Source organism: Cervus elaphus, chromosome 21, assembly GCF_910594005.1.
Source record: "Cervus elaphus chromosome 21, mCerEla1.1, whole genome shotgun sequence".
NCBI classification, from domain to species: Eukaryota; Metazoa; Chordata; class Mammalia; order Artiodactyla; family Cervidae; genus Cervus; species Cervus elaphus.
In genome coordinates, this window is record NC_057835.1 from 34,801,244 (window position 1) to 34,827,579 (window position 26,336).

The 26,336-nt window shown below is 40.1% G+C and overlaps 1 protein-coding gene across 1 annotated transcript in view; it reads right to left on the reverse strand.

Annotated features, from left to right (window-relative positions):
- The window catches only part of ARFGEF1 (ADP ribosylation factor guanine nucleotide exchange factor 1), a 127,817-nt gene extending 107,650 nt beyond the window's left edge, over window positions 1–20,167 (reverse strand). The window contains exon 1 of the mRNA XM_043879457.1: window positions 19,537–20,167. Within this exon, the coding sequence (XP_043735392.1) occupies window positions 19,537–19,660 (124 nt within the window). The 5' untranslated portion in view covers window positions 19,661–20,167. The remainder of the gene's footprint in view (window positions 1–19,536) is intronic.
- Between the last annotated feature and the right edge of the window lie 6,169 nt (window positions 20,168–26,336).

A 26,336-nucleotide genomic window follows, 5' to 3' on the forward strand; every position in this document is an offset into this window, starting at 1 on the left:
TACAATTCTACCTCGAGAAATGAGAAAAATCTCAAACAAACAACCTATCCCTACACCTAAAGCAACGAGAGAAAGAAGACAGACAAAACCCAAAGTTAGCAAAAGGAAAGAAACCATAAAGAGCAGAAATAAATGAAACAGAAACAAAGAACACACTAGCAAAAATCAATGAAACTAAAAGTTGATTCTTTGAGAAGATAAAACTGATAAGACTTTTAGCCAGACTCATCAAGAAAAAAGGGAGAGAATTCAAATCAATAAAATTAGAATGAAAAAAGTTATAATGGACACCACAGAAATACAAAGAATCATAAAAGATTACAAGTAATAATATGCCAATAAAATGGCATAGAAGAAACAGATTAATTCTTAAAAAGACACAACATTTACCAAGAGTGAACCAGGAAGTAACAGAAAACATGAACAGACTAATCACAAGTATACTGAAATTGAAACAGATTAAACATCTTTCAACAAACAAAAGTCCAGGACCACACAGATGACTTTACAAGTGAATTCTATCAAACATTTACAAAAGAGTTAACAACTAGCCTTTTGAACTCTCTGAAAAAATAGCAGAGGAAGGAACATTCCCAGGCTCATTCTACAATACCACCCTGATACCAAATCCAGACAAAGATATCACAAAAAAAGAAAATTACAAGCCAGTATTACTGATGAATGTATACTCAAAAACTTTCAACAAAACTCTAGCAAACACAAATTCACAACACATTTAAAGGACTGTACAGGACTTTCTTGATGGTCCAGTGATTAAACTCCACTCTTACAACGTAGGGGGCACTGTAATAATCCCCAGTTGGAGAAGTCTGATCCCCAGTTGGGGAAGTTTCACATGTCACATCACACAGCCAAAGAAAAGAGATCATACACTCCGATCAAATGGGATCTGTCCCAGGGACGCAAGGATTCTTCAATATAGGCAAAATCAAAGTGATATACCACATTAACAAATTTTAGAATAAAAATCACATGATCATCTCAATAGACACAGAAAAGGCTTCTGACATCCATTTATGATAAAAAAAAATAATAATAAACTAAAAACTCTCCTGAAAGTGGGCATACGGGCGTCCCTGGTTATTCAGTTGGTAAAGAATCTACTTGCAATGCAGGAGACCCAGGTTCAGTCCCTGGGTTGGGAAGATCCCCTGAAGAAAGAACTGGCAACCCATCCCAATATTCTTGCCTGGAGAATTCCACGGACAGAGGAGCCTAGCAGGCACAGTCCATGGGATCACAAGAATCGGACACGACTTAGCGACTAAAACACAAAAACACACACAAGGACCAAGACAGGGATGTCCACCCTCACCACTTTCATTCAACACAGCTTTGGAGGTCCTAATCATGACTATTAGAAAAGAAACAGAAGTAAAAGGAATCCAAACTGGAAAAAAAAAGAAGTAAAACCATCACTGTTTGCAGATAACATGATACTATACATTGAAAATCCTAAAGATGCTACCAAAAAACTACTAGAGCTCCTCAATGAATCTGGTAGAGTTGCAGGATACAAAATTAATACACAGAAATCTATGTGTTCCTATACACTAACAATGAAAGATGAGAGAGAGATTAAGGAAACAATTCCATTTACCATCACATCATATGGAATAAAATAGCTGGAAATAAACCTACCTAAGGAGGCAAAAGACCTGTACTCGAAAAACTGTAAGACACTGATGAAAGAAATCAAAGATGACACACACAGATGGAGAGGGAGACCACGTTCTTGAATTGGAGGAATCAATATTGTGAAAATGATTATACAACCCAAAGCTAACTATAGATTCAATGCAATTTGTATCAAATGTACCAACAGCATTTTTCACAGAATTAGAACAAAAAATTTTACATTTTGCATGGAAACAAAAAAGACTCTCAAAAGTGAAAGCAATCTTGAAAACGAAGTACAGGGCCAGAAGAATCAGGCCCTGTCTTCACACTATACTACTAAAGTAACCAAAACAGTATGATACTGGCATGAAAACAGAAATAGAGATCAATAGAACAAAACTGAAACCTCCAGAGATAACCCATGCACCTGTGGCCACCTAATCAGTGACAAAGTAGGCAAGAATATACAATGGAGAAAAGACAGTCTCTTCAGTAAGTGGTGCTGGGAAAACTGGACAGGTACATGTAAAAGAACGAAATTAGAATACGTCCTAACACCATATAAAAAAATAAACTCAAAATGTATTAAAGACCTATCTGTAAAGCTGGATACTATACAATTCTTAGAGGAAAACAGGCAGAACACTCTTTGACATGAATGGCAGTAAGATCTTTTCTCCACCTCCTAGAATAATGTTTAAATAAAAACAAATAGGTCCTAATTAAATTTAAAAGCTTTTGCATAGCAAAGGAAACCATAAACAAAAAGACAACCAACATTGCAAATGAAGGGATGGACAAAGATTTGATCTCCAAAATATATAAACAGCTCATACAGCTCAATATTAAAAACAAGAAAAAACCAACACAATCAAAACATGGGTGTAAGATCTAAATAGACATTTCTCCAAAAACAACATACAGATGGCCAAAAGGCACATTAAAAGATGCTCAACATCACTAATTATCAGAGAAATGCAAAAAAAAACTAGAACAAGGTATCACTTCATATCAGTCAGAATCAGTTCAGTTCAGTCGCTCAGTCGTGTCCGACTCTTTGCAATCCCATGAATCGCAGCACGCCAGGCCTCCCTGTCCATCACCAACTCCCAGAGTTTACTCAAACTCATGTCCATCGAGTTGCTGATGCCATCCAGCCATCTCATCCTCTGTCATCCCCTTCTCCTCCTGACCCCAATCCCTCCCAGCATCAGGGTCTTTTCCAGTGAGTCAACTCTTTGCATGAGGTGGCCAAAGTATTGGAGTTTCAGCTTCAGCATCAGTCCTTCCAATGAACACCCAGGACTGATCTCCTTTAGGATGACTGCTTGGATCTCCTTGCAGTCCAAGGGACTCTCAAGAGTCTTCTCCAACACCACAGTTCAAAAGCATCAATTTTTCGGTGCTCAGCTTTCTTTATAGTCCAACTCTCACACCCATACATGACCACTGGAAAAACCATAGCCTTAACCAGATGGACCTTTGTTGGCAAAGTAATAATGGTCATCATCAAAAAAGGGAACCCTCCTACATTGGTGGGAATGTAAATTTGTACAGCCACTCAGTCGCTCAGTTGTGTCCGACTCTTTGCGACCCCATGAATCGCAGCATGACAGGCCTCCCTGTCCATCATCAACGCCTAGAGTTTACTCAAACTCATGTCCATCGAGTAGGTGATGCCATCTAGCCATCTCATCCTCTGTCATCCCCTTCTCCTCCTGCCCCCAATCCCTCCCAGCATCAGGGTCTTTTCCAGTTAGTCAACTCTTCTCATGAGGTGGCCAAAGTATTGGAGTTTCAGCTTTAGCATCAGTCCTTCCAAAGAACACCCAGGACTGATCTCCTTTAGGATGGACCAGTTGGATCTCCTTGCTGTCCAAGGGACTCTCAAGAGTCTTCTCCAACACCACAGTTCAAAAGCATCAATTTTTCGGCTCAGCTTTATTCACAGTCCAACTATGGAAAAACCATAGCCTTGGCTAGATGGACCTTTGTTGGCAAAGTAATGCCTCTGCTTTTTAATATGCAATCTAGGTTGGTCATAACTTTCCTTCCAAGGAGTAAGCATCGTTTAATTTCATGGCTGCAATCACCATCTGCAGTGATTTTGGAGCCCCCCAAAATAAAGTCTGACACTGTTTCCACTGTTTCCCCATCTATTTCCCATGAGGTGATGGGACCAGATGCCATGATCTTAGTTTTCTGAACGTTGAGCTTTAAGCCAACTTTTTCACTCTCTTCTTTCACTTTCATCAAGAGGCTTTTTAGTTCCTTTTCACTTTCTGCCATATGGCAACCCACTCCAGTATTCTTGCCTGGAGAATCCCATGGACGGAGGAGCCTGGAGGGCTACATTCCACGGGGTCGCAAAGAGTCGGACACGACTGAGTGACTTCACTTTCACTTTTTCACTTTCTGCCATAAGGGTGGTGTCATCTGCATATCTGAGGTTATTGATATTTCTCCCAGCAATCTTGATTCCAGCTTGTGCTTCTTCCAGCCCAGCATTTCTCATGATGTACTCTGCATATAAGTTAAATAAGCACGGTGACAATGTACAGCCTTGACGTACTCCTTTTCCTATTTGGAAGCAGTCTATTGTTCCATGTCCAGTTCTAACTGCTGCTTCCTGACCTACATATGTTTCTCAAGAGGCAGATCAGGTGGTCTGGTATGCCCACCTCTTTCAGAATTTTCCACAGTTTACTGCAACTTAAATGTCCATCAACTAAACAAATGGGACCTAATGAAACTTAAAAGCTTTTGCACTACAAAGGAAACTATAAGTAAGGTGAAAAGACAGCCCTCAGATTGGGAGAAAATAATAGCAAATGAAGAAACAGACAAAGGATTAATCTCAAAAATATACAAGCAACTTCTGCAGCTCAATTCCAGAAAAATAAATGACCCAATCAAAAAATGGGCCAGAGAACTAAACAGACATTTCTCCAAAGAAGACATACAGATGGCTAACAAACACATGAAAAGGTGCTCAACATCACTCATTATTAGAGAAATGCAAATCAAAACCACAATGAGGTACCATTACACGCCAGTCAGGATGGCTGCTATCCAAAAGTCTACAAGCAATAAATGCTGGAGAGGGTGTGGAGAAAAGGGAACCCTCTTACACTGTTGGTGGGAATGCAAACTAGTACAGCCACTATGGAAAACAGTGTGGAGATTCCTTAAAAAACTGGAAATAGAACTGCCATATGACCCAGCAATCCCACTTCTGGGCATACACACTGAGGAAACCAGATCTGAAAGAGACACGTGCACCCCAATGTTCATCGCAGCACTGTTTATAATAGCCAGGACATGGAAGCAACCTAGATGCCCATCAGCAGACGAATGGATAAGGAAGCTGTGGTACATATACACCATGGAATATTACTCAGCCGTTAAAAAGAATTCATTTGTATCAGTCCTAATGAGATGGATGAAAGTGGAGCCCATTATACAGAGTGAAGTAAGCCAGAAAGATAAAGAACATTACAGCATACTAACACATATATATGGAATTTAGAAAGATGGTAACGATAACCCTATATGCAAAACAGAAAAAGAGACACAGAAATACAGAACAGACTTTTGAACTCTGTGGGAGAAGGTGAGGGTGGGATGTTTCAAAAGAACAGCATGTATACTATCTATGGTGAAACAGATCACCAGCCCAGGTGGGATGCATGAGACAAGTGCTCAGGCCTGGTGCACTGGGAAGACCCAGAGGAATCGGGTTGAGAGGGAGGTGGGAGGGGGGATCGGGATGGGGAATACGTGTAAATCTATGGCTGATTCATATCAATGTATGACAAAACCCACTGAAATGTTGTGAAGTAATTAGCCTCCAACTAATAAAAAAAAAAAAAAAATTAAAAAAAAAATGTCCATCGAGAGAGGAACAGATAAAAAGATGTGGTACATATACACAGTGGAATATTACTTAGCCATTAAATAGAATGAAATAATGCCATTTTCAGCAACATTGATGGACCTAGACATTGTCATACTGAGTGAAGTCAGTCAGAGAAAAATAAATATCATATGATATCACTTTTACATGTGGAATCTAAAAAATGGTACAAATCAACCTATTTACAAAACAGAAATAGAGTCATAGATATAGAAAACAAATCTATGATTACAGTGCAGGAAGGAGGAAAGGAGAGGGATAAATTGGGATTGACATATACACACTATTATATAAGACAGATAAGGATCTACTATAGAGCATAGAGAACTCTACTCAATATTCTATAATGACCTACACAGGAAAAGAATCTTAAAAAGTGGATACATGTATAACTGATTCACTTTGCTCTACAGAAATCAACACAAGATTGCAAATAAAAGATGGTTCAAGAAAAAAATGTTAAATCACAAAGATGAATAAATTTCTACATCTATCTTCACAACATGCATCATTATTTTCTAACAATTTTTTAGAAGTAGAATTTAAGATAAAAGGAATGAGAGGAGTGGAGATGAAGGAGATAGGAGGAGATGAAAAAAGAAATGGAAAATAAAGAGGTGGAGTAAGACTGATTTAAAAAAAAAAAGTAAAACAATATATCTGAATTTATTAGCAGAGCTGCTATTCTATAATTTTCAGCACATTTCTATTATTTAGGTTTACCTAGGGTGAAACTTTGGAGACAGCAATGGCAACCCACTCCAGTACTCTTGCCTGGAAAAATCCCATGGGCGGAGGAGCCTGGTAGGCTGCAGTCCATGGGGTCCCTAAGAGTTGGACACGACTGAGCAACGTCACTTTCAATTTTCACTTTCATGCACTGGAGAAGGAAATGGCAACCCACTCCAGTGTTCTTGCCTGGAGAATCCCAGGGATGGAGGAGCCTAGTGGGCTGCCCTCTATGGAGTTGCACAGAGTCGGACACGACTGAAGCAACTTAGCAGCAGGGTGAAACTTGGAATTTTAACTAAACATTTACAATTGCTTCTTTGAAAGCTTATTATCTCTGCCTAGAAATTCATAGGATTTTTTTTTTTTTTGTCTCTTTAATTTTAAATAATACTGCTAGACTGAAACTTACAACAGTCTCTTTACATTGAGTTTTCTTCTTCCTGGGATACAGCAGTTTTCATACATACGTGTTTCTTGGTGAAGAAGTTTTTTTTTTTATCATATCTTTGACTATTCTGTTTGTAATTTCCAATTTTTAATTTTCTTGTTTTGTGTTCAGGAAACTATTCATGTGCAATAGTTCTGGTTTTTGTCCTCCATACCTGTGCTCTTTCCTCTCCTTCTTTCAGTTTCACTCATTCTTCCTGGGTCTAGTAAGACTATTATTAATATGGTTTTCCACAACATAGTAAATTTTCCTCCATTTCTACAAGTTAGTGGTCATTTGGAAGGTCACATCAAAGGTTGCTAACCAGATGTCAGATTACCAACTGATTCTCTTTATATTGTTTCAACTGCTTTAAAATATGTCTTTATGAATTAAGAATGTTTTCATACATCAATGCTGATAAAAGAGACTCTGAAGGTTTGAGAAGGAGAAAAGAAAAGAGAATCAGGTAGGAAATGAACATAAAAGGAATGGTTCCCAAAAAAGAACTGAAATACTGTGATTTTTTTTTTAATGAAAAGTTTAGGATAAAAACTAATTTTTTTTTAAAAAAAATGGGAAAACTGAGGAAAAGCAAACATTCTTGACAATTTCCAAACTCAAAGATTTTTGTGTTTTTAATCCATCTTCTGAAAAGCCAAATTATTAACAGTGACTATCCTAAACAAAATATTTGGGGACATTAACTTACTGAATCAACAAAATATACATTAAGAAGCTTTGGTCAAGCAAACTAGTGAGAGATAATTTTATGACACAGAACAGCAGAAGGCATACATAAATGGCAAAAATCAAAGCTCCTTATTTGTTATAAATGAACAATTATACAACCTTAAGAAATGTTAAAAAATAAAAAACTTCAATAAAACCAAATTAATAAAAACCAAGTGTAGAAGCATTAAAAAAAGATATTCAATTTGACATAAAATCCTAAACTGTTCAGGAAATATTCATGAATATAATTTTAACTTAGTAATAAAACAGAAAAAGACTAATCTTTCCTAAAGACATTTTTCATTCAAAACAAGAAAAAATAAACAAAAAGAATTATAAGGGTTATGATTTGAATGCCCAACTTTATTATAAGGAACCAGACTGCAGCATATTGATCACCTAATCAAGTGTGCTTTTTTGAAATGTACAAGAAAGTTTAAAAAACTGAAAAAAAAAAATCTTTGCTTTGACTATTTCAAAAGGAAAACAACTCAATGAAGATAGGACCACATAAAAAAGCTTTGGCTCTGGCATGTTCATTGACTTTGTAAGGAAGCATATACTGCACACTGGGGCTTCCCAGGCGGCAGGTAAAGTGGTAAAGATCTGCCTGCCAATGCAGGGGATGCAAGAGACACAGATCTGATTCCGGAGGTGGGAAGATCCCCTTGAGTAGGAAATGGCAACCCACTCCAGTATTCCTGCCAAGCAAGCACGTGTGTGTGTGTGTGTGTTGCTACACATTACTAATAAAAGTACCTTTCTTTCTAATTTGCCATTCAAGACTTCCCCAACAGCCATAAAAATGAGAGTTGAGATGGGAACAGAGAATAAAATACTTTTTCACTTAATATATCCGAACACCCAGATTCATCACTGCATTTAAGAAAAAAGTACATTCTGATAATGTAAGTTTACCTTCTGTACATGTCTCTTCTGGCAAAATAACCTGCAGACACAGTATTTACTATAAAACTTCTGTTCTCTAACCGTTATAAAATACCCACTGTGGGAAAAGAAAATTTAAAAAATACCCATTTTGGAACTGGTATATGTTTTAAAAGCTTAATTATTAACAAGTGCTAACTTAATTATTAACTGGTATTGAACATATTATATCTTATTTCTGTTCTATTATTAGGTTGGTGCAAAAGTAATTGTGGTTTCGGACCATGAATTTTAAATCATTATAACTCATTACAACTAGGCTCAAACAGATCTTTATCAATCAAAACAGGAACAATTACAATCAACACATTTTTGCCAATGAGAAATAAGTTTATTTCTGTAGCGTGAAAATCTGTGCTTTAGGATTTGATGAACTCTTGGAAAGCCTTTCCTGCATCTTGCTGGTTGTGGAAGCATTTTTTCTGCAAAAAGTTGTTGAGATACTTGAAGAAGTGGTAGTCATTTGGTAAGAGGTCAGGTGAATATGGCAGATGAGGCAAAACTTCACAGTCCAATTCATTCAACTTCTGAAGCACTGGTTGTGCAACGTGCAGTAGGGCATTGTCATGGAGAAGAATTGGGCCCATTCTGCTGACCAACGCCCGCTGCTAAATCATTGCAGTTTTTGGTGAAGCTCATTGATTTGCTGAGCATGCTTCTCAGATGTAAAGTTTCACCGGGATTCAGAAAGTTGTAGTGGATTAGATGAGCAGCAGACCACCAAACAGTGACCGTGACTTTTTTTTTTTGGTGCAAGTTTGGCTTTGGCAAGTGCTTTGGAGTGTCTCCTCAGACCAAACGGTTGTCGCCGGTTGTCATATAAAATCCAGTTTTCAGGGAACATCACAATCGGATTGAGAAATGGTTCATTGTACTTGTGTAGGATAAGAGAAGACAACACTTCAAAGTGACGATTTTTTTAATTTGCAGTCAGCTAATGAGGTACCCACTCATCGAGCTTTTTCACCTTTTCAGTTTTCTTCGAATGCCAAACAACTGTAGAATGGACAACATTGAGTTCTTTGGCAATTTCTCACAGTCGTAAGAGGATCAGCTTTGATGATGACTCTCAATTGGTTGTTGTCAACTTCTGATGGCCAGGCATTGTGCTCCTCATCTTCAAGTCTCTCATCTCCTTTGCAAACATCTTGAACCACCACTGCACTGTATGTTTGTTAGCAGTTACTGGGCCAATGCACTGTTGATGTTTTGAGTTGTCTCCACTGCTTTACTACTCATTTTGAACTCAAGTAAGAAAATCACTTGAATTTGATTTTTGTCTAGCATCATTTCCATAATTTAAAATAAACACAGGATAAACATCAAGTAATAAATCATTAGCAAAAAAACATAAAGCGAGAAATGCACATTAAAATGATGTATAACATAACCACATTTACTTAAGAATGCATTCCAATATCAAATGGCAAATTTCAACAATGCAAAAATATAATAACGTTTGCACCAACCTAATACTAGACAATGCATGTGTTCCATCTCCATTTCTAAAGATACGAACAAGCACATTAGAAATCACAGTTAAGCTTTTGCTTACCACTGCATTAAATACATTCTCAATTATGTAAGAATTAACACTTAGAGACTAGAAGCATGAGGACAGGACCCAATAAAATAGATGAAACAAAATAACCAACTTATTCCCAAGTGTAATAACTTTTTATCTGATACACAAGAATAAGGTAAGAAATACTGATTAAGTATTATGTTAAAAAGTCACTAAGAGAATATAAAGAAAACATTAAAGAATAAAGAAAATCCTAAAATTATTTGGGAAAGAAAATCAAATGTTATAAAAAAGTTAAGGGGCAATGAGGACTAGTCAATGATATTTGACACAATTTAAGCACTAAACAGAAATACTGGAATAAGATGTGATAAAATGTTTTTCTAACTTAGTAATTGCTTTTCAATACCTGATTATCAATTCTGAGACAAGATGAACTTATTAAATATATAACTCATTATACCCTAATAAATATCAAGGAAAAAAGCATGAAAAAAATTAATAAAATTTCTAGAAAACAAAATTATACTTAACTATAAAAAGGTAGTTTTATGTCTTTAATTCCTACTTTTAGAACAAAAATAAGTGCAAAGACAATGAAAAAGAATGTTTACAGTAAAAATGGATCAAAACCAATAATCTAAAGAGGATGAATACCTGGACTTATTTTCCTCATACTGTGCTGTATGTACAGTTATACCCAGCACAACTATATTAATGATAACTTTGCCTAAAGAACAAGAACCATAAGTGACCACACTCTAATAACCCAGTGAGCTCCATCTTAATGTTTAGATAATTCTGCATACATAACAAAATGCTCTAAGAATTTTGCAGGGATTAATAAAAGAAAAATCTGTGAAGCAAATTTTATATGTAAATACTCCCAAAGTAAAAAAACATTTAAATAAACGACACCTTATTAAAATGCTAGGTAGGGAGACACATAGATACAGTATATGAAATAATGAGACTATACAACCAAAAATTATGACAATTACACAATAATTACATTTGTATACTTATAAAAGAAGCCACTGAGATATACAACCAGTTATTTTTAGGTTAAGTCTTATTTGTAATTTCCCATAAGATGACATTTTAATAAGATCTTGTTTTCATTTAAATTCTTAAAATGATCTGAAATTCTATAAACACTAAGAAAGAAAGCACATGAGAGTAGTGTATTTTCACAGGGTTAGGACTACAGATACAATGAAAGCTAGCCTGGCCAGAGTCCTTCGGAGTCAGAGCACAGCTGAATTTTTCAAAGAGCTCAAATAAAAATCTTACTTTAAAATTTGGGTAAAAATCTTCAAAAGACACAGAAAAATGCACAAGAATCTGCCTGACTTTCTAGGTAGAACATAGACTAAAATGATTTTTTGCATGATGTACTCAGGGACACCATTATGAGCACACAGTACATAAACACCCTCAAGACTCACGGAAATGTACAGAGCAATATTTTCTTCTGTTGCTGTTGGCTGACTGTTTCTCTGTCTTTTATGTATTTTGTTCTTTATCTTTTCTTAGCATGTCTTTACTTCTGTGATTGTTCTCTTATCTCATCTTGTAATTTGTTACTTGTAAACAGTTCTGTGACTTAGGGTGTAGCTCAGGACAGCCACGTTAAGCCAAAAGGCACACACATTCCAACTGTACTAAACACAGCTCTAAACCTCAGTTTCTTCCTTTGCACAACGCAGAGAATAATAGCACCAGAGCACATAGGATTGTTCTGACAACTAACTTGAGATATAGCTAATGAAGTACTTAATTGGCAAAGAACTTGGAATACAGTAAACATGCAATAAATGTTAGCTACTTCTTTTCCTCCTATTATTGCCTCAAATTACATAGCTCAACTTTAGGAAGAATTTATCTGCTCATGTGTATGTGTACAAAGTCTGGGGAAAAAATGCCTCAAAAAGCTAACACTGTTTCAATGAAATAACTTCATATTAACTAGGATGGCTAAAATCGAAAACATTGAAAATAAAAAATATTGACTGGCAAGGTTGTATGAGAAACCCAAATGATGCAGTCACTTTGGAAAACAACCTAGTTTCTTTAAAAGTTAAACAAAGTTATCATACAACCCAGCAATTCCACTTCTAGGTATTTATCAGAAATAAAATATTAGACCTGCATAAAGATTTACACTTGAATATTCATAGCAGCACTGTATGTCCAATCAAAATGTTTATCAACTGTGCAAAGACAAGCAAAAAAATAAGGCACATCCACATCATGGAATACTATTCAGCAATAAAAAAAATACTGATACATGCTACAACAAGAATGAACCTCAAAAACATTATGATGAGTGAAGTCAGGCATGAAAGACCACGTATGTATGACACACAAATTTATGAAATGTCCAGAAAAGGCAAAGACATGGATTAGTGGGTGTCTGCAAACCGGGGTTAACTGTGAATGGGTGCGAGGGCCCTTACTGGGTGATGGAAATGTTCTACAACTGGTTCATGGTGATGGGTGCACACCTCAGTAGAATTTAGTAAAAAATATATTTTAAATGGGCATATTTTACAGACTGTAAATTGTGACTTCAATGAAACTTTTTATAAAGGTAATAACAGCTACCTCCATTGTGATGGGTCATTTTTTTTCCCCCTAGTTCTACTTTTGAAAATGGTTTGAAGAAAAGGATTTATTTTTTAAAAAAAGTAAACTGTCAAATTTATTGGACTTACATGTAATTAAAAGTAAACTGAGTAAAGGCACAAGGACTCTCCTATGAAAACAGTCCTCAGTTTTCATGATACTACTTTGCTTGCTTGCATTTTTACTGATTAATTTCTTAGCAAGGTGTGGACAGATGAGTGTTATTAAACAGCTGATTAGTGAATTCTTATCAAAAGTAGAACATAAAACTTTTAATTAAACACTTGGGCCCAGGATTCTTTTTTATTAAAAGAGGTTTCCTAAGACTCATGAACATTAAAGCCTGAGAATAATTCCTTTCTAAATTTATGAAAGAGACCAAAGACAGTATTTGATTATTTAAACATGTTTGATCTTCTGAACTTATATGCAGATTTTCTTTAATAAACACTACATGATCCAAGGCTGGCTGAATCCAAGGATGCAGAGTCATGGATAGGGAGGGCCGACGGTAAAGTTATACCTGGATTTTCAACTGCTTGGAGGGTGGGTGCCCTAACCCCCATGTTGTCCAAGTACATCCTGCACTCTAAAAAGAGAAGTTCAAATAAACGAAGTGGGTCTGAAGCTAGGATAAAAACAACTGTTATTAGTTTCCTAGGGCTGACTCAACAAACTACCAAAAACTTGACTTAAAACATTAGAAATTCATTTTCTCTCAGTTCTAGAGGCCAGAAATCCGAACTAAAGGTGTTAACAGAGCCATTCCACCACTGAAGGCTCCGGGAAGAATCCTTCCTTGCCCCGTCTCAACCTAGTGACACCTGCCATCTCTTGGCTTCCAGCAACATAACCTCGATCTCTGCCTGCCTCCATTTCCACATGCCTCTCTTCCTCTGTGTGTCTCTGTTTCTCCCTCTACATAGGACACCAGTCAAGGGATTTAGGACCTTCCCTTAAATCCAAAATGATTTCATCTCAAGATCCTTAACTGATTACATCTGCCAAGTTCCTATCCCTGAAAAGGGCCCAGATCAATTGTTTACTGTAACTGAAACAATGTGAAAGGCGCACTCTCTTAGGAAAAAACCTCAGAGAAAAAACTGACAACTCAAATCTGAAATTGTTTTGTGCCTTCTCACTAGACTATGTTCTGTCATTTTAAGTGTGCCCTTTTCTCAGTAGAAAATATCCTATTACATCAGCAGGAAATTCTATCATTAAAAAATTCTAAAATACACATAAAGAGTTGAATAAAATGTTTTACTAATATGTTTTCGCCCCTGGTGTTCCCCATCACAGTGAACGCCTTCTCCAACAGCCTGGAAGCTCTGGCTCTGTTTGCTGTCATGCAACCAACCCATCAGCAAATCCTGTCAACTCTAAAGTATATTCCAGGACTTCCCTGGTGACAGTGGATAAGAATCCGCCTACCAACGCAGACAGGTTTGATCTCTGGTCCAGGAAGATCCCATGTGCTGCAACTAAAACCCGAACCAGTCAAATCAGTAAATATCAAAACAACAACAGAAGAACTGAGGCTCTGAACATGGCACCCTGTACCCTACGGGGTGGGGGGTGGGGGCGGAGAATTTAAAATACAACCAATTCTCATTCCTTCCACCACCTTCAGCCTAAATCACTATCACCTCTGGCCAAAGTGAGCCTTTTAACGTGTAAACCTGCTTTGTCATCCCCTGTAAAACTCTCCAGGGACTTAGAGCACAGATGTAACAAAATCCAAAGTTGTTCTCTCTTCCTCCTCCCTCCTCACTTTCTAGCCACACAAGCTCCCTTTCATCCTGGAAGGTACCAAGTACCACACCCGCGCTGCTGCTCCCTCAGCCTGTGTCACCCAGGTATTTGCAAAACTGGATCTCTGTCCCTTCTCTGCTGAAATGTCACCTCCTGAAAATGCCTTTCCTGACAGCCCCGCCTATACTTGCCCTCCTGGTCACTCTCCCTTTAACTTTCTGAACTATTTCCTCAGATAGTAACAATTAGCAATTTGACAATACAAAACATTAGTTTTTTACTCTCAGCCTCAACTAGAAAATACGTTCCATGAAAGCATATTTGGCTCACTGCTCTATGCCCGGCGCTGAAACACTACCTGGCCCATACTAGTTCAACCAAGTTATCTGCATGAAAAATATACTTAACTTGGAATGGCAACAATAATTTTTTCACGCATTTTCCCTTTTCAGATATTCCCTCATCCAATTTGTGATATTATGACAACTATTCCCCCAAATTATTTCCCATTCACAATACATTTTTATTCTGGTTTGAAAAAATAATTACCGACAGAAGTTTCTCTACGAGTTAAACACTAACACCGGAGATGAGCAGTTGCTTGCCATTAGACAGGATATGAAAGAAAGAGCTAGAAAGCAAACGGCCCTCTGATCCTGATACCACTCTGTCCAACTACACCTCATTTCTGACCTTCTTCACATACTATCAACAAAACTCCTGCTTTCCAAAAACACAAGAAAGGTTCCCTCAGTAGTTAGGGCCATTGTATCTGCATTTGTCTGTTTTTCCCTTAAACAGGGTCCCAAAGTAAATTTCAAGAAACAATATTTCCAAGGGGTGTTAACAGATACTGAAAAGGGTCAAATTTAGGGAAAACTTCATTAAGCAAAACTGAGCAGGTTTTTTTTCATAGAGGACTCTTCAGAATCTTAACTATGTTAATGTGCAGTATAAATTTCCACAATGGCAAGAGTATATACACTGTAACCCAAACTTATTTTTTTCCACTCAAACCTAATATGCTCTTTCAGTCACTTCATTCATCACGCCCTTCTTTCCTAGCTACCTCAAAAATTCTGGCAGCCTGACTTACTGAAAACATCTTTTATTTTAGATATCAAGGAAGGTTTAAAAAGAGACTTGCTAATGGATTTAAATTATAATTAAGATAACTCACTGTCTGCAGGGTATTATTTGAGACAAAGTCATTTTCTGATAAATAGTCAAGAGTGACAAAAATTAATAAAATTACCAGAAGTAGCATAAAACTGAGGTCAAATGCACTCAAATAATCCCACCCCCGCCGACTCATACTTCTTTTTTAGAACACCACTAACCAAAACAAGGGCGAGACCGGAGGTGCAGAATGAAGCAAGTTTTGTAAGTTTCTAGCCTAAATATGATATTGATATCTACATTTCTGGCAAAGACTATAAGCTTAGATAACAAACTCATTAAAAAAAAAAATAGTAGATCACTTTAGAACATGATGAACACAAATTCACACCCTGTATAATGCAAAAAGTACTTTCCGAGCAATCCCTCTTTTTCTCCATCACTCCCCGGTATCTCTGCAAGGAACCCAACCTTACTGCCGCCTCTGCAGGCCTCCCTCGCCTCTAAAACCTTCTTTTGGTCAGCTCTTTCACGTCTATTCTCTTATCAGTGCCAGCTTCCAACCTTGAACTCACTCATCCTAACATGTGCAGGATATCTTCACAGATATTCGATGTCAGAGGCAAAAGCTGAACTAGTCATAGCCCTAACATCAAAGAAACTCTTGAAACTTGGAGGCCTGGCTGGAATAGGGCCCAACTGCACCCTCCCCTCCCTATAAGACAAACAATGCTACCTTCAAGCCCAATCCCTCAACAATCCTAAATTCTTTAAAACTAAAAATAGTTCGGCTGTTGTCTCATCTGCCAGCAGATGGCCAGACTATTTTTAATTCAGGATTCTAGAGAGCAGGAATGGATCAAGCTAAGCTAGGGCAGCCTGGAGGCCCTGACTCTGCAGAGTTCGGTGGCTGCTGCAGGAAGCCGGTGTGGGGCAGGTACCAAGAGAGGGCAACCTGGAGCTGTTCGTGGGCCTGCGGGCTTCACACTGATGGTGACAACGTCGGGGGGGGGGGGGGGGACGGGGACGCGCGTAGTTCTTTTTCTTTTTTTAACCACTTTACTTCAAAATAAAGTCTGAAATGTAAGACAGTTTTACAAAAGTTTCCAATAATCTGCTTTAAAGGTTTCATTATCTTTCTTTACATGAAAATAAAAGCTCCTTTATGTGGTGTTTTTGAGATTGGGTTTTGTTTTAATAAAGTAAAATCTCCCCTTATCTAGGTAAGGTTTCCAAAAAGCTATATTGTGACCAAAGGAAAAAGAAAAAAATACAGTATTCTTAAGAACATGAGATGAACTGCAATTTCATGATTATAATTTACAGAAAATCAATTTATTATAGGTCATCTTGTTAAAAGGTAACTGAATTTTGAATACCAGTGCTCTGAAATCTACTCACACACTACTAACATAATTTTAAAACACAAAAGGATTAGATGTATTTTCTTGTTCCCTTCAGCTATATGGTAGGTGCTCAGTAAAAATGGCGGGGCGGGGGGGGGGGGGGGGGCGGTGGACCACAGAATAAATGTAGGCAGGTGTATTGAGGTGGGTTATATACGAAGTCTATTTAGAAGAGTTAGAGCAACACCCACCTCTCTACCACTACCAGCCAACTCCTACCCACTCACAACCTAGAGATAAGAAATGACCAAACCAGGCCACTCCAGTTTACTTTCCCATCCAGCTTGCTAGCCATACAGATTATCAAGAAACCAAAGGGAGCCTGACCCAGGTCACAACAGTGAAGTGGAAGAGGGAGGTCTATGACAGTTTCCAGGGATATATTTGGGGATACTATCTACTACAGGACATTATACTTTCTGTGAAGATAAAAAGTATCATCCCTATTAAATTATGTTTGGGCGGTAATGTACATGGATGACTAAAAGGGAAGAAACAAAGGTCATCAGAGATTAATTACCATGAGATTGCTCAATGAGATTTTGTAGGAGACTAAATGTAATTATGAAATAAAAGGAAAAAGCCCTATATGTCTCAAGTAAACAAAGTACTCTGGGACATTCCTCATAAGCTTCTGTTAACTATGTGGAAGGGACAAACTAAAAACTGGTAAAATCTGAAATAATCTTTGTAGAGCCGAGGCAGACACAAGCAAGTGGTCCCTCCCTCTCCAAACAGCAAGGACCAAGCCATTACAGCCTCTAAAGATGACAATCAAGAGCAGCGACAGGAATACTCTCAATGTACAAGTTAACAAAACAGTTGTGGTCACATTTGTGGCACATTAGAGGGGACCTAACCTTACAACCATTATGCTCAATATCCTAACTGTACAGACAAGGAAACTGAGGCCCTGAGACCTGACTATGCTGCAATGTAACAGAACTGCAATTCAAAGCCAGGATCTGATTCTCCTTCCAGGAAGCATTCCGTTTAGAACAGATACTTATATTAGCATTTTTTGCGGGGGGGGGGGGGGGTGGAATATATATATATATATACATACACACACATATATATGTATACACACACATAACACTCCATTTCCTTAGTCTAATACTCTAATAATTTAGTATATGAAAGGTATATTTTAACACAGAAAATCAGACCTCAAAAACTAAAACTTTAGTTTGAACTCTTAACTTCTTTAACCTAGAAGTTATTCAAAAACCTACACATAACAATTTTTTTAAAAAATTCCCCAAATCACTCCTTCCCTCATCCTGCCTCAAGTTAATTATTTCTTTCAAGACCCAGCTACAAATTCAATTTTTACCACTGTACAACATCCTCTCATAAACCTGGAATAGTCTTTTGCTAGCTACAAGAGTAACAAAAGGTGAACTTCTGATCCATGAAGAGTTAAAAATTTTAATTCATTATACATAAAATTCAAAAAAATTTTAATGAAAATTTCTTCAATAATATTTCTCACATCACTTTAAAGGATTCAAAAAGAAGATAAAAAACCGCTTATTACAGTAAGTTAAAAAGTCTTTTTATTTTAATAATTAAAAGGCAAAGTTGCTTTTGAGCTATCTTGACCCTTTAGCATACACCCAAGTTATTCTGGATTTTTGCCCCTTTTAAGAATGCTTTTTTCCAAGCCCACTTAACACGCTTCCTTTTCTCGTCAACTTCATCTAGTCTGTTTCCAGCGCTATAAACTAAAGCCAAGCATTACGAATTCATCTTTGCGTTTAATGTCCTGGTCCTTCCTTAAAGGATTTCATTCCTGATGAATGCAAAAGATCCATCAGTGGTCCCCCTTAACAATTCCTCATCTGCCAGTCCTCGCTTGTAGGTATTGTTTGCATTTACCCTGCTATGGGCTTCAGACACTGGATCTCTTTCGTCTGAACTGTAAATCACAATTCAAGCTTGCGAGCAGCTGTCACGGTCCAGACATGTGGCTGGTGGGTGTCATAGTCTTGTTCATGTCCCCCGTTTCAAAGCCTCCCTTCCTTGTCACTAAAGCCAGCTTATCCAAAGGTCCTTTCCTTCCCCGCTTTTATCTCGCCACCCCCACCCCTTAACCTCAGGTCTTGTTCTTCCAGGTCAGCCCAGTCGGATACAACATTACTCTCTGTTTTTCCCGTGGCGGAGGCGGAGAGATGTCAGCACAGGCTGCACCTCTGCAAACCCTTTCTCGACACTGTCAACAAGGGAACAACTTCAGCCTCTCTTCCCAAAGTACCACGCCAAACGAAAAGTTATTTGAAATTACGAGACGGAACCCTTCCCACGCCCCATCTTGACAAGTCAGCTCCACCTCAATTTTCCCAGCGAATAAACAGCAGCTCCTCTCCTGCCTCTTCACAAAAGGTGATGCCCCGGCCGCACCACACGGGCCACCAACCAAACCTTCGCAGATTCCCCAAGCGACACCCCCGCCACTCCCCAGGCCGGCCGCGTTCCCCGGGCCCGGCTCTCTGCCATTCCACCCTGCCCCTGCCCCGCATCGAGCCGAGTTACTGTCAACTCCTGCCACGCAGCCCCAGAGATTCGCCCGGCCTCCCGGAGGTCAGTGGCGCCGGCCCAGGGGCGAGCCCCTCGCCCCCGGCGACCCCACCTCCCGCGCCGGCCTCCCTCCCCCGCCCCGCACCCTCCCCACCCCCATCCCTCGGGCCTCCTCCCCGCTCACCTAACGCCACCTCGCACGCTTTGCGCAGCTGGGAGTGATGCGCCTTCTTCACTTCCTTGTCGGCCAAAATCTTCTCCAGGGCCCGGGTCAGGAACATGTTCTTCGTCTTCTTCCCCTCATACATGGACGCAGAGAAGGAGGCGGCGGCTCGTCCGACCCGCGGATCCCAGCGGCTGGAGGGGAGGACGACGACGACGACGAGGGAGAGGAAGAGCCGAGAGAAAGGAGAGGGGGTGGCGGTGGGGGAGAGGAGGAGGCGTGGAGGGCAGCGGCGGGATCAGGAAGGGGCGGGAGAGCTGGGCCGGCTGCGGGGCGGGCGAGGGGTGCGCAGGTCGTAGCCGTCCCCCCAAAGGGCCGCGCCCGTGGGACCTCCGCTTCTCCCGGCCCGGGGGTCGCTTCCCGGCCACCACCACCACCACCACCTTCCCCCTCACTCGCCCCTCCGCCCGGGAGACGGCGAGGGAGCCCAGCCCGGCGGCCGTCAGGCGGGGGGACCGAGGAACGAGGCGGCGGATCAGAGGCCCGGCGAGAGCAGGGCTGCCCTGGCTCCTGTGGGGACGAGCACCCGCCGCGGCCGCAGACTGGCCTCCATCACCGCCGACCTGCCCCGGCCGCCATGTTGGGAGGAAACGACGCGTCACGCAGCGGCCGAACGGCTGCAGAGGAGGAAGCGGCGGCGGCGGCGTTGGCTGCCCAGAGCTGCCGCGGCGCCGGGAGGCAGGGGGCGGAGGGCGGCGCGGGAGGAGCGGCTCGAGCCGCAGCGCTACGGCGGCCTGGCGGGGCCTCGCCGCCTCCCGCGTTCGCCTGCAGGGCGGCGCGGGGCGTGGCGGGCGTCCTGCGGGGCGTCCGTCGAAGCCGCCGAGCGGACGCGGCTCCCGGCTCCGCTGCGGGCGCTTCGCCGACTTTCCAGAGACCCCCGTGGGTGGGCGCGCGCGCACGCGCCGGCACCCCCTTCCGCCCCGGGACTCACGGAAACACCCTCAGGGCTCAAGCTCTACCGCACTCGTTCCACCTGCCGCGTGGCCGGTGCTCGGCGGCACTGTTTCCACCTGCCGCGCTCGACTCTTAAATTTAATTGCCAGCTGCATGAAACTGCTAGATCCAAGACCGTGTCCCCCGACTACCTCAGGATTCTCTCTTGGGAAGAGTACAACCGATCTGACGAAGATGCACGAATGTTTCACTTTTCCATCTCTGTAGGGTAAATCGGGAAACTCTAGGTTTGAGATTTCTCCTGAATTGAGACTAAAGTTAAGGAACAGATGAATGCTTCTGATTGATGAGGTCCTTTAGAGCTTTGTGTTTCCTGTACCTTTAATACTAAGGTTCGGTCGAGGACATGAAAACCAGTTTCAGAATGGAAAAGCTTTAAGTACAAACATTATCGCAGACACACAGGTGACCGTGTGCCTACTTTGACACCAAAGAGTTATTCAGATTTCCACAGTGTTTTCATTCAGAGCAGAAGATAACAAGGAAAACCATTAAATGGGAAGAATTCGTTTACATGGTGATCCAGGTGCACATCTTTCCAAGTTCAAAGCTACTGTGTGGCTCTATCAATACTAGATCCCTAGTTATTAGAGTATGTCTCTCACTGTTCTCATCCGTTCGATTCCCTTGACTGTGCCGCTGCTGCCTAGTCGCTTCAGTCTTGTCCGACTCTGTGGGACCCTGTGAACTGTACACAGCCCGCCAGGCTCCTCTGTCCTTGGGATTCTCCAGGCAAGAATACTGGAGTGGGTTGCCATGCCCTCCTCCAGGGGCCTTGAGTATGGACTTGTCCTAATGCAGCCCACTAAACTCAAAAGGAGAGGCTGTAATTTGGGACAGGCTAAAAACCATGGGAAGTAAAAATGGAAACCTTGAGGGTGATCCAGAATTAAAGTGGACTAGTATTAATAGATTAGTTTTTTTAAACTTTCTTATCCTAAGAGACATCCATAAATCGATTAATTTCACTCCAATAGCTGTTTCTATATAGATTCCTAGAAGTTAGAGATTTGGTATACTAGATCAGACATAGTATCGATTTCCGTCTTCAGTCTCGTAGGTAATAAGATTTGACAACAAGCTCCATTTCTAATTTTTGTTTCTTTGTCATGCCAGTGTTGTACCAGGTATTGTTGAAGGTGCTACCTGATCACTGAATCTTTACAGAGATAGAATGTGTTTTCTTGCCTCCCTTGCAGTTAAGTGTAGCCATCCAGATTTAGGTTTCCCAGGTGGCACTAGTGGTACAGAACCTGCCTGACAATTCAGGAGACGATAAGAGATATGGGTTTGATCCCTGGGTCTGGAAGATCCCCTGGAGGAGGAAATGGTAACCCACTCCAGTATTCTTCCCTGGAGAATCCCATGGACAGGAGCCTGACCAGCTGTGGTCCCTAGGGTTGCAAAGAGTCAGACAGGACTGAAGTGACTTAGCATCCAGATTTAGCTCATTTAAAAAAAATCTTCCACAGGCAGTCTTCCATGCTGTTTCCCCTCAGTGGCCACATGCTGAAGACAGCAGAGCCATAAGTTACAAGGAGCCAAGGTCCCTGGAATTACCACTTGATGGAAAGTCATCCAATATTTGTTTTGGACTTTACATGGGTAAAATAAAAGGGTATATTTAGCAGCTAGCCTTATCCTAATCAATGCACTTGACACTCATTAATGAATAATGCAGAGCAAAAACGTCATCTATCCATTTCTATAAGCCTAGCATCTAGTGTAGTCACTGACACAGAAAATGCATTTGGTAGAAACTTGAAACAATGAATGAAAGACACTAGGTTAAGTCAAGATCACATGTGACTTAGGAGCTTGCAGTATATAGTAGGGGAAAAGATACTAAACAAGTAAATGACTAGTGAATATATAATTACAAATGTATGATTCAGGTGCTGTGAGGAGATCTACTTTAGATTTGGGGTTCAGAGATGATTCCCTGAAGAAGTAGCATTTAACTGAGGCCCAAAGGAAGAGGAGAAATTAGTCAAACTAAGTCGGGAATCCCGGCAGTCTCTTGGGGTAGGGGAGAAGCTTGCAAGATTCAGGAACCAAAATAAGGCAGCAGGGCTGAAAGTTATCAAGGAGAAATGCTGCTAGTAAAGATAAAGAGAGAACTAGGTCATACAGGCATGTTAAGGGTTATGGACTTCATGTTAAGGGTTTAGGATTTCATCCCACTAGCAATGGAAATCTATTGAGTTAAGTTATCAAACTGGCAATATAAAAGTAGTACCTCTATCTGTAGAATGAATTGGAAGGGAATGAGATTGTATGTGGACAGAACAGTGAGATGATTACAACAGTGCCATATGGTTTAGGCTGGGGTCCTGGACTATCATGCAAAGCTTGGGAGACCACGCCCTGCACAGAGCAAAATGGGGCTGGACTTGAGTCCCAGCATCTGCCCAGAGGAAAGGGCTCCTTTTACTAACTTGGGTAAATGTTAGCTTGACCAGTGCTGTGTAGTGGTGTTGGTGGTGGTGCAGAGTGGACAGATTTGAGATGTACTTTGGTAGCAGAATGGACGGGATCTAGTAATGAATCGGAGTGAAAATAAGAGAAAGGAAGAGATCACGATGAATGCCATGTTTCTGACCGGAGTCCACGGATGAGTAGAAATGCTGTTTATAGAGATGGCCTAGACTGGGATAAGAGCATGTCTGAGGGTGAGGATACAATTTTTAGAAGAATCTACGCCTCTGAAACATGACCTGACCATCAGAAGGAATGGCCTCCTCCCTCCTTTCTCCCAGAGGACAGTCCATCTTCACCTTTGCTGAGTCTAGGATGTCATCCAAAACATGGTGGAGATAGGGGTGGGATGGGGTGGGTTATAGGGACTTGGTGCACAACCTTGGAAGTTGGATACCTGTTACTCAACTTGAAACTCAAGATATTAACTCTTAACCTGTCTGGAGCAAAAAGTAAGTATGACTCTAAAGCAGATACCTTTTAAAGATAGGGGAAAGATAATATTTTTACTCTTTTATTCTCAATTATAGTGGAAGGGATGTCAGGCTCAGGCAATTTTTACACTAAATTTGAGTATATTTCCCTGTATGTATGTTTCCTTTTATTTTTTTATTAATGTCGCTGCTTGGAGCTTATCCAATCTATTTAAATAAGTTTGATTTCAGTATTTACTTTCATTTGACTCGTTTTCTTTTTTTTTTTCCATTTATTTTTATTAGTTGAAAGCTAATTACTTTACAATATTGTAGTGGTTTTTGCCATACATTGACATGAATCAGCCATGGATCCACATGTGTTCCCCATCCTGATCCACCCTCCTGTCTCCCTCCCCATCCCATCCCCCCGGGTCTTCCCAGTGCATCAGCCCTGAGCACTTGTCTCATGCATCCAACCTGGGCTGGTGACTCATTGTTTTCCTCACTTAAATTCTACCAATTTCTATCCTTGAAATGTTAAAATATATTTTTCTTATACATGATTGCTTTTGCCTGTGTCTGTAACCTCACCTTCCTATCATTAATTACCACTCATCATTTTCTCTTTCATCTATAACTTTGTTGTACATTAGTTGCCTCAACTTTTTGGGTATTAGTCCCATCTTGTTTCCAGATCATTAAATAATATCAAACAATGAAAGACTTTGACCCAGATCTTAGAGTCTTCGTTGGTGTGCTTTATCATCCTTTAAAATATAGATGTAGCATGAAAATTAAATAAAATGTGAATAAAATTTTAATTAATGCTGAGTATATCTGATGTTAAAAGCCAAGATTGGTTAACATCCAAAAATAGCATCATATTCACTTAACTAAAAAGAAGCTATGATGCCTCCAGTAGCCTTTGACATGATCTCAAAACATTCTGACCCTTCTCTGACTTTCCAACTACTGTCTCAATGGCAATGGCAATAATTATTAACATTTATATAGAGCTTATATATATTATAGGCTTCCCTCATAGCTCAGTCAGTAAATCATCTGCCTGCAATGTAGAAGACCTGGGTTCAATTCCTGGGTCAGGAAGATCCCCTCGAGAAGGAAATGGCCACCCACTCCAGTATTCTTGCCTAAAGAATCCCATGGACAGAGGAGCCTGGTGGGCTACAGTCCATGGGGTCGCAAGAGTTGGACACAATTTAGCGACTAAACCACCACCAGATTATAAGCCAAGCACAATAACTCAAACGAAGTTTCCATTACTATTTCTGATTTATAGATGAAGAAACTGAGACATAGAGAATTTAGATGACTTGTCCACATCATGCAAATTATATGTGGTAGAGCCAGATTCCAATTTGGAAAGTCTGGCTCCAGAGCCCATACTCTAAACAACTAAGCTATACTGCCTCTGAACAGTCTTGTAACCTCCTTCCTTGTCCACTCCCTCCTCCACTGAAATACAGATGTAGGTTCTCAAGTTCCAACCCATTCCTCCTCCACGCCTACCTCCTTCCTTCCTCTCATCCCTACACCACATGTCCATACAAACACAAAGCTTTCCTGCCCCGAATATCTTTGTTCATCATTCAGCAATCCGGACCACCCACCACCACCTCTCTTTTTTTGCTCTCCCCAAAGTCTTCCCAACCTTTCAAACCTCAGTGAAATCCATCTGCTTCTAAGTTTTCTCCTTTTACCTCCAACAGCACAAACCCCTCCCTTTTCTAGCCTTGTATAACTTTGTCTGGGCTTCCCAGGTGGCTCAGTGGTAAAGAATCCACCTGCCAACGCAAGGAGACGTGGGTTTAATCCCTGTGTCAGGAAGATCCCCTGGAGGATGAAATGGCAACCCACTCCAGAATTTTTGCCTGGGAAATCCCATGGACTACAAAGAATTGGACACGACTGAGCAACTGAGCACGCACGCATAGCTTTATCTATCTCATACTTTATACCTAAGTATGTATCCATGGTGGTGCTTAATTGGACTGCAAATTTTTGAGACCAGAGATTTAAGAAAAGATAAAGAAGGCAACGGAGAAGGAAATGGCAACCCACTCCAGTATTCTTGCCTGGAGAATTCCATGGACAGAGGAGCCTGGCAGGCTCCAGTCCATGGAGTTGCAAAGAGTCAGACAGGACTGAGCAACTAACACACACAAAGAAGGCAACTTAATAACAGATGGGAAACATGGACTAAATCCAGAAACATATCGGTTTTGCTGAGACCACGATAATGACATGAATGATAGAGGCCATCTCCAAAGTCATTCAAGTCTGTTTTCTTGCTTTTCATTTAAAGAGTTTAGTCTGAAAACTTGATATTCCTTATTTATCAGTCTGCTTGTTTTCATCTTGTTTATTAAGGAAGTGAATAAAATGTGTCTTTAAACTCAGAGGTCCTGCTCACTGTTCTGCAGAAAAAGTGTCAAAACACACTGAACAGCACAGATAAAAGAAGAGCATGGTAGGCTGAAGAAATTCATCCAGAAAATATAAGAAGAGCAAACAAATTTGTAATTAAATTTGTATCTATATCAAATACCAAGAAGTGGTATTTGATAAAGTGAAGTTTCAAAAAAATTAAATGTTGTGGTAAAAAAAAATTACAAATCTAGAGCTAGAAGTTGGAAGTAATATAATTTTCCATAAATTTTAAATCATTCAGTGCTAAATATTTACAGAATAATAAAACTGAAAATATAAGCACTTAGATTTCATTAAAAATTTAAAGTTATAGAATTCTCTCTAGAGGGATGGAAAGCACTTACTTTCAATCCATGGTACTGTTCTTTTCTGTATACATTGTTATAATTTTTCCTGTAAAGTCACATTAATGTTAACTACTACTTATTAGGTGTTTACTTTGTATGAAGCCCTTGACAAGCA